A 9,923-nucleotide genomic window follows, 5' to 3' on the forward strand; every position below is an offset into this window, starting at 1 on the left:
GCGTTAAAATTAATTTAACAGAAAAATGCGGGATGTTACAGTTAGTTTCGTTTTGTTCATAATTTTTTTTCGAGTGTAACGGTGCTGTCGGAAAAATTTAACTCGCGGCGAACAGAAAGATACGGGCTGTCGTTGCGTTAAGCGTTTTTTAAAAAGTGTCCGTTTCGCGTATAGTTAGTCCCGGTGGGTTCGTGAGACTTTTTCGAGTTGAACGGTGGTCTCGGAAAAATTTAACTCGCACCGAGCGAGAAAATAGGGCCCGTTATAAATCCGGGGGGGGGGGGGGGGGGAATTAGTTTATTTCATTTTAATAAAATTATGTGTTTACACTTTCTACCAGACTACCCCTGAAAAAGTGTAAACCTGATGGGTTGTTGTGTAAATTGAGTCGAAGTAGAGAGACCGATTGTAGTGTGAACGCAAATGCAAAACTACAATCGGAAACAATTGAAACTACACATTTGGCCATGAGTTTTAGTATATAAGGGTTAATTAATATATAAATTTATATAATACTCCGTATAATAATTCATCCTTTTTCTTTCACTTTCCTTCTAACTCAAAAATACACATAATCTATCATATTACATTACTTTCCATCCCTATTCTCTCCTTCACTCTCCATCACACTCTTTTCCATTTAAAAAAAAAAAACTCGAGAACATAGCGTAATACTCCGTAATCTACAAAATATGGGCGATTATTGTCCCCTTCAGAAAATGAGATGGTCAGAACAAACTAGGTTTGAAAGAAAAGCACTTCTGTTAGTGCATAAACGCATAAACGTAAGTCTCCAGTTCATTAGTCGTTTATCAAGTTGTTTAGTGTATTTGATATTTCGTATGTAATTGGACATTAGTACTTTGTATTTGACTGGTTTATGCTTTATTACGTTTATTACATTGGAAATTAGTCAAATGTATTTTTAAATGTTTCAGTCCATTATTCATGTCCATCCGTACGAGTAAGTGACACATCTGTACAGATCAATTCAAAGAACACCAAATGAGTGACACATTCGTACAAATCAATTGTCAGACCCTATAAATACTCCCTCCATCCCACATCTATTGTCCTCAAACAAAAAAATACACAGTTTAAGAAAAAATGATTGTCACATGTACTTTTTTGTTATTTTTCATTATTACCCCTTACTTATTACCTATCTTTTTGTCTTATATGTATAAGATAGAGACGTAAATTAACTTTATCACATTATTTATACCATTTATGAAAGTGAATACGAGTAATTAAGTTGGAACATCTCTAAAAAGAATAATAGACTATAGAATTAGAATGGATGAAGTAGTTTATATTGAGTCTTAAAATAACCGTTTTACTAGATATAATAACACTAGTTTATCTTTTTATACTCGTGAGTGGTGACTATGGTTATGAATAGACATAACAATGGTAACTCGATCGAGTAGAATTTCACTCGATTCATCCGATTTTGATGGATATGGATGAACTTAATTGGATATGGATACAGATATTGATGAACCTAAATAAATATGGATATGAATATGAATGAAATAGTTGAATATATTCATTAACACCCGAAATACATATAAAAATACGTAAATATAGATACATACACATTTATTATTACAAATATATTTATCGTTATACATACATACATTTTATTTGCAACTATATAATGAATTAAATATGGTATATTATAATAAGATGCGTGTATTCAACAAAAAACATACATATTACACATATAATTTGTCATGTTATATGTTTGATAGTGTTTTCAATAAAGTCTGCTATATTCGACAAACATTACATGTTTTTGTGATAAATTTTAATTATGTCATTTATATTTCTTTTATTATATTACGTATTTGTTTTCATGGCATATTCGAAAATATTATAATATTTTTTTGAATATTCAATAGATATCAATTAATTCGTTTAATCTATTGAATATAGATATGGATGAATAAACTGAAATTAAATGAATACGAATAAACAACAATTAAAAAATTGTGAGTGTCGATAGGGCGTCGACCGCCATCTATTCACATTCTTAGTTATCAAGGACCGAATAGTACGGTAGACGCGGGCAAATGTTACCTTTCAAAATCGCACTCTCATCATTCCCTCTCACCAAAACCTTTTCATTCCCCTTTCTTTTCAAATTCAAAAACCCTAATTCATATACCCTAACCTTGCTTTCTATTTCACCCAAATCAATGGCTTCTTCATGGACCTGTTCAAGATGCACCTTTATTAACACCGATTCCAAAACCCCCAATTGTCAGATTTGCTTATCCTCATCACCAATCTCATCTTCTTTACCAACTTCATCAAATCAAGAAAAATGGTCTTGTAAAGCTTGCACCTTTTTAAACCCATATAAAATCTCAAACTGTGAAGTTTGTGGGACCAGAAACTCATCTTTTTCATCAATTTTGAGTCTTGATGATGAAGAATTAGAGTTGGGTTCTTCTGCTGTTGGGAATGTTTTTCTGCCTCTGTTACAAAAGTGTACTAATAATAATAATACTAAGAGAAAGATTAGGGATGACCCGGTTGAAGTTGGTGATGATTTGGGTTTGTCTCGTGGGTTCAAATCTGCTAATAAAAAGGTGGTTGATTCTGGTGAGTGTTAAACCCTAATTTTTTTATATGATTTAGATTATATATGGTTTTATTTGCGGAAACTTGTATCAGAGTAATTTTTAGCGCAACTGCACCAAAATATTTAATTTGGTCCATTCCGATGTTGTATGCTAATTTTTGCGTTCAATAGATACCAAGGCAAAATTTACAAAGTTGAATAAATTTCTATGTGATTCGCCATACTTTTTAATTTTTATGTTATGAGTTGAATTGGTCAGTTTTGGGATATTTTAAAACTTGGTTATTGACTTGATTATTTTATTCTCTAGAAATAAGGTATTCTTTTTTGATGTTATCTCTCTATCTATAAATTAATATAGATAGAATTATTGAAGAAATGGTTTCTTATATTTCCTGTTTGGAGAAATGGGTTTTGACTTTTCTTGTTGTTTGTGTAAATCATTGACAGTTGATGATGATATAATCGATTTGGAAGTTTCTCGCAACGGTAAATCAATCGATAAAGCTTCGATTACCTCTGGTGAGCTTCAATTTTGGAACTTTGTTATGCCAATTTCAATCACTTGGTTTTGTTCATCTATACAGTTTTTCTATGTTCTTCTTTTTGCCATATAAATGACTTAACGTTTTAAACTAGACTCGATGTGTGTTATTATCTCTAAAGAATACTTGTCGGATTCTGGCCATGTGATCAATAAACCAGAGGAAGAAGATATTTGAATATGGATTACTACTTGACGTTTTCTCATACACTAATGTTGGTGAATGTTTTGTAGATAAAGCTCAAGCTAAAATGGATCCGCGAACATTGAAAATATTGAGTTACAATGTTTGGTTTGCAGAAGAAATCGAACTTCGTATAAGAATGAGAGCCATAGGTGATATCATTCAATTGCATTCTCCAGACGTCATATGTTTTCAGGTATTTTCCTAGTTACAATATATGTATAATTTTCTATATAGGAATACGTTATATATATATATATATATATATATATATATATATATATATATATATATATATATATATTTTTTTTTTTTTTTTCTTTCATTTTTGTTGTTCAAATTGTAATTCTGTAGGAGGTCACTTCGAATATATACGCCCTTTTTCAAAGATCTAAATGGTGGAATTCGTATAAATGTTCACTTTCTTTAGAACAGGCGAGTACCAGGCCATACTTTTGCATGCAGGTTAGCTTCATTCATACGTCACTATTACTATTCAATAATATGTTTCTTATGGTTATATGTTAATTATATGTTTGCGTTAAGAACAAAAAACGTTCACTTTCAACAAAAGATCTTTGTTAAATCTTTTAAATGACTGTTATACGTGTCTTATTAATTTAAACAAATGTCAAACCTTTTTTTTAAGGATAATCAGATTTTGTAAAACTTCCCGATTACTCATTTTCAAGAACATGCCGATCCGATTTGCAACCTTGAAATTACCTACAAAACATTTTTTTATGTTATAATTCACATTTTTTGGAAAATTTATATAATTCTTATTATGATATAGTTTTTTGAAGTGTGATTTACGCTTATTCTAATGAATTTTGCAGCTAAGCAAATTGCCCGTTAAATCTTTTGCCCGTAACCCATTTAGTTATTCTGCGATGGGACGAGAGTTATGTATTGCCGAACTTTCGACACAAGGAAATACTCCTTTACTAGTTGCTACATCCCATCTTGAAAGCCCATGCCCGGGCCCACCAAAATGGGACCAAATGTACAGTAAAGAACGTGTCAAACAAGCCAACGAAGCTGTTGACTTTCTCAAGTCAAACCCAAACGTAATCCTTTGTGGTGATATGAATTGGGACGACAAGTTAGACGGCGAGTTTCCACTTCCTGATGGATGGATCGACGCCTGGTCCGAACTCAAACCGAACGAAATCGGATGGACTTACGATACAAAAGCGAACCCCATGTTGTCTGCTAATCGAAAACTGCAAAAACGTCTTGATAGATTCTTGATCAGTTTGCGTGATTTTAAAGTTGAGTGTATTAATATGGTTGGGACGAAAGCTATACCTGAAGTTACGTATTTGAAGCAGAAAAAAGGTGGGAAAGAGTTGGAGCTGCCGGTTTTGCCGAGTGATCATTTCGGTTTGCTGTTAACTGTCTCTAGGAAGTAACTTGTTAGTTACGGTTGGTTCTTGATTTTGTCGTTTTTTGTTTTGAAGATTGGCAAGTGATCGTGGGTGCATTTGATTTTGGTGGATTAATGTTTTCCACATTTTCTGTTAGTTTTTTGTGAATACAAATGCGAACCCTGTGTTACTAGTAAATCGTACAAGGAAAATGTTTTGGGTTGTTTTCTTGACGAATATATGAATCTTTTAAATGCTTGCTTGCATAATGAATATCAGTAATCAGTATTCGAGTTTTGGTAGTATATCTGATGGACTGGCTTAATTAGTTTGTATCGATGCTTTAGTAGTACCAAGTGGCTTTAGTATTGATGCTTTAGTATCAAGTGGTTTCGGTATCCATACTTTTGGACCAAAAGGCTAAAAACTTATGTGTGGTGTTTGCAGATTGTAACAACTGCCTTTTTATTTATCGTACATTCTCAATTTCTCGTTTTACAAAAATGGGAATTTTTCAACTCATTTTCTTGTATTAATATGCAGTAGTGTAATGATACGCGTAACGAGGGAAATATGTTTGATCACAGTGCAACCCATGATGTACTAATGATATACGTATTTTTTATGTTTTAATTTAAAGTTAGTATTATATTATTTAGAAGAAACCTAAAACAACATTGTTAACGACAATCCTAATACTCCGTAATAATAACTCGGAGTATAACTATTAACTTTAACAATAACTATCATTGAAAAAGTTAAATTTTGTCAATAGAACTGTCACACAAATCTATACTTCTATACATATACATACATACATATACATACATACTATAAAAGAAAAGCAAAATTTAGTTATACTTTTTTAGCATTATTGAATTTGAACCATCGGATTAAAAAAAAGACATCCATTGCCCTTACTTGATAAATATTATAATTATTTGCATTCTCACAAGACTTCCCAAAATACCCTTCATACAATAAAATTACGGGAGGATTGCACTGAATAGGGGTCATGCTGAAACAAAAACCCTAAAAACATATCGCCATTGTTATCATCGTTGTCTCTTTCAATCGCTACCATTCAATCACTACCATGAAATCAGATGTAATTTCACAAGAACAAGGACAAGAACAATTCAATCGCCACCATCGAAATAAATCCCTACAAGAGCAATTTCACAATTCAATTGCAGAACGCGGGTGAGTATTTCTGATTTTGTGCTTCGATTTTTAGGTTTTTTATATATTATCTTTGGTCTAATTTATATCAGGTGAAAGAACCTGATGTTAATCCGTTTTCCATCCGTTTTCCATCCATTTGTGTAATCTGATTGCTTTGATTAATGGATCTTCATTTTATATAGCCTCATAGCAATGAATTCGATGGGATAGGAGTGTTTATTTCTTCTACATGTGCAATCCACCATACGTTCTTTTACTGTGTTAAACCTAATTTTCTATCAACCCTAATCATCAAATTCGTATTACATATTATTAGGTTTATGTTACTGATCGATGCATTTAGTAGATGATCAGGTATGATGATTAGTAATGTGCTGATTTTTACAGGTATCAAATTCACTGATTTTTACAGGTTTATGCTTTTGAGTTTAGAACAACTTTTTATGTTTTTTCTTAAATGCTTTTGTGCCAAAGTGTTGTATGAATTTTTTAATTACTCTCTTCACCATTTTTTTTTTTTGTTAAAAGTTCAAATTTGTTTTGTTATATCTCTTGCAAATGTGAATACTTTAGTCTATGGACTTACTTTGAGATCTTATGTGTGTGTGCATCATGGAATTCTGTTAGATTTTGGGTTGTGTGTGTTTGTGATTTTTTTTTAATGGGTTGCTCTCAGATTAACTCTATTTTTTATGCATTGCAGTATGCTTGCTTCTAAAAAATCCAGACTTCTGAATATTTTCAAGGTTTTCTGTTTTTCTAATTTATAAAGAATATTACTTTTCAGGGTTTATTAAACAATACATCAGAGAGACTACAAAATCTAAGTAATCCGTTCGAGTATGTCCTTTTCAAGTCAGGATGAAATAAAATGGTATGTTATTTGTATCTTTTTTGAGTTGTTGTGTTAAGTTTTTTTGTCACAGTACATTTATTATTGTGTTATGTTTGATATTATGTAATTAGTTTTTCCATTTTTATGTAATGTATAATGGTGAATCTTTGTGCTTTGCAGGCTGATCCAGTATCGTTTAGTATCGTTTGATCTGAACATTCCGTTGAATTACTCTGAAGGTAAGAAATATCACAGGTTGTTTGGAATATGTGTGTGTGTGGTTGTGTTCATCGTCAATTTCATATTATACCCACTGGATAAATGCCTATAACACGAACTTGTGGTTTTACAATTCGTTATCATTGATCTCACCGGAGGTATATTGACATGTGATAAATCTCACTGATGAACAATCAAGAATTTGGAATAGCGATCAGTCAGGTTTTGATTTCATATTGTTTAATTGAATTACAATTATTTGTTATTATTTAAAAAGTTTAATTGATTCATTGAAAGTTTGTTGACGGTTTTTCTAATTTAGAGTTCTAAATTGGGCTTATTATTTACATGTGATTAATTGAAATGTGATAAGTCCCGATCTGTGTTTACCATTATCGTACAATCTTGGTAATTGAAAAGGTACGATTGAATTCGTTTGTACTCTGTTTCTAGGGTTCTAATTTTTTACCTTCCATCTTTTTATTTAACGTAATCGTTTTCTGATTTCTAAGTCGTTAACCTAATTGTTGAAAGATTATTGCTTGCAAACACATCAATCATTTATTTTATTATTGAATTGTTGATTTTTTTTTCTTCTGTTTTTAGGGTTCTACTATATTTTTTCTCCTTCCATCTTTTTGCTTGGCGTAATCATATTCTCCAGGTTACTTTTTTTTAACTTCTTCAAATTGTATATTTGTGTTGTGTTGTTTAATGGTTGTTCTTTATTGTTTCAGGTGTAGGGTTGCTCTTGAGATTCATTATGGTTACTTTCATCTTGATTTTCAGGTCGGTACGTGGGTTGTAAGTGGGTGAGTTGGTTGTGTATCGGTTCTGTTTGTCAATTTAATTCTGATTTCTAATTCGTTAAGAGAATTGCAGATAGATTTCAACGCAGGTACGGTTCAATTTAACTCTGATTTTTGATCTGTTTAGAGAATAATAAATTTGGATGTCACTCTGATATTTTATTCTCTTTTTGTAGCTGACATATATCTAAAATACGATTTTGAAAGTGACTTATATTCATACTTTTTAACTGTTGGGCCACTTCTCACATTTTTGGTTAGCAAACAACACAACAGGTTTTATTAATCTCTATCTCTATCTCTATCTCTATCTCTATCTCTATCTCTACTATACATTAAAATAAAGTGTTAATTGAGGTATCTTTATTTTCAACTTCTAATCTACACCATTAGATCAAATAAATTACCACAACCTACCCCTAACCTACACCATTGATTTAATGTAATCTCTTAATCTAAGTGTGTGTGATTTTTGAGAGTTATACTAAGTCAACCATCAGATGATCATGATGTGAGTACGTTATATCATTGTTGTTGAATTTGATTTGATCATCAATGACCATTGGTTGATATGCATATTTATATTGACAATCATTTATCTTATGTTTTCTCTTCATGACTCAATCCTATCAGATTACAAACATCTGATAGGGTTACTCAAAACCAAATGTTTTTTAAGCTTTTATTAAGATCAAAATGCGTGTTATAATTGAAGTATATTATATAAGCATGTGTAAGTTGTATGAAAGATTGATGAGTCTTGATTGGTATATTGTAGGCAATCAGAAATAGATTCAGACATTGAAGGGTTGGTGAATCCAACCCATTTACTTAATGGAAAAAGGAAGAAGTAAATACCAATATTGGAGTTACAAGTGCAAAACGTTATTTTCACACACCGAATGGTATTTCAAGATATGGTGTGTGTAACACTTACAATTTGGAAGACAAAAACTATGGTATTTAAATTCTTAGCTTATTTACTTTCTATTTACTTTTTACAATTTGACGAAACTGAATTACCGTATGTGTAATATATTTGGTTATTGCTAATGCTTAGGTTTAGATTCTGAGTCAAGAGGTACATCCACAACTTAACAAACTTGCCATGGTATATCACATTTATGTCTGGCAAATAGGTCGGGTTGGGTTGGGAGAGATCCAAATGGGTTTGGGACGAAACGGGTCATGGGTCGAAACGGGTCAAATTTTAAATGGGTCAAACGGGTTGGGTCGGGACCCGGGTTGGCTTGGGTCTGAGTGGGTCGAGACCCAAACGGGTTGGTTAGGGTCGAGAACCATTATGTTCAATAAAATTTTAGTTTTAATTATATTTTTTTTATCATTTTTTTATTTCTATTATTTCATTATTTTTATTTTATTTTGAAAAATTACATCGTGCAACTAAAATTCAAAAATCTGCAGCTCGACCCGTTGGACCCATGTACAAGAATCGTGGAACCGTCTCTATTTGTTGGACTTGGTGGATTTGAACCCGTTCGACCCATTTCTTATTTTTTGTCTAAGACCCTATATGTTTTAAAAAAAACTCATTGGACCAATTTGTAGAGATGCGAATCTCAAAAACTGGAAACTTTACAACTCACCCGTTTGACCCATACGCAAGAACTTGTGTTTGGATTGAGCACTTTGGGTTTGGATTGCCAGTATAATCACATTGAACTTGTGTATATCTTTATAATTTATGGCACATGACATTCATTATTTATATCTTATGACACATTACTGCTGAAAGAAGGTCGTTCTGGGTGGACCCTTATGACCATTCTTGGACCTTACATTCTTAGATGTATTTGGCCATCTGATTTTACATCACTGAATAGACATCATTCTGCAACTATCAACTAAACAGTATGTTTTGATCAGATGTAGGACAAAATGGTGTAATCTCCGTCTCCCTTTTCTGTGTGGTAGGTGTCTATTTGTCAAGTGGTATGTAAAGTTTGGAATTGGTTCACATAATGTTGGAAATATTCGCTATAAACTTTTCAACTATCAAGAGAGTGGTGTTCACATCTTCATCACGTGTAAGACAAAAAAATAAAAAATAAAAATAAAATAAAATAAAAATAAAAATAAAAGTCAGCTGCTGATTATATGCATGCAGCCTGGTTTTGTGATCCTGCTATTTGTGAACACAAGAAGGTACCGTTTCAACTTAATATA

General features: G+C 31.9%; 1 protein-coding gene and 1 long non-coding RNA gene across 2 annotated transcripts; both read left to right on the plus strand.

Moving 5' to 3' along the window:
- The first annotated feature begins 2,078 nt into the window (after positions 1-2,078).
- LOC139853210 (uncharacterized) lies at positions 2,079-4,981 on the plus strand. The gene is made up of 5 exons (XM_071842590.1): positions 2,079-2,610; positions 3,041-3,112; positions 3,369-3,514; positions 3,673-3,783; positions 4,158-4,981. The coding sequence occupies exons 1-5, from the start codon at positions 2,202-2,204 to the stop codon at positions 4,731-4,733; spliced, it is 1,314 nt and encodes a 437-aa protein (XP_071698691.1). The 5' UTR covers positions 2,079-2,201; the 3' UTR covers positions 4,734-4,981.
- Positions 4,982-6,653: 1,672 nt separating this feature from the next.
- Positions 6,654-8,822, plus strand: LOC139851299 (uncharacterized). Its single transcript, XR_011760589.1, has 4 exons — positions 6,654-6,747; positions 6,889-7,591; positions 7,665-8,012; positions 8,515-8,822. It is a non-coding gene; the product is annotated as an uncharacterized lncRNA (long non-coding RNA).
- The last annotated feature ends 1,101 nt before the right edge of the window (positions 8,823-9,923 follow it).

Source organism: Rutidosis leptorrhynchoides, chromosome 6 (genome assembly GCF_046630445.1).
Source record: "Rutidosis leptorrhynchoides isolate AG116_Rl617_1_P2 chromosome 6, CSIRO_AGI_Rlap_v1, whole genome shotgun sequence".
NCBI classification, from domain to species: Eukaryota; Viridiplantae; Streptophyta; class Magnoliopsida; order Asterales; family Asteraceae; genus Rutidosis; species Rutidosis leptorrhynchoides.

Excerpts from the sequence above, each read along its gene's own strand:
- LOC139853210 (XM_071842590.1), top strand. The coding sequence starts at position 2,202 with ATGGCTTCTTCATGGACCTGTTCAAGATGCACCTTTATTAACACCGAT. Across the intron at positions 3,515-3,672 it reads CAGACGTCATATGTTTTCAG|GAGGTCACTTCGAATATATA; the intron begins GTATTTTCCTAG and ends GTAATTCTGTAG. Across the intron at positions 3,784-4,157 it reads GGCCATACTTTTGCATGCAG|CTAAGCAAATTGCCCGTTAA; the intron begins GTTAGCTTCATT and ends TGAATTTTGCAG.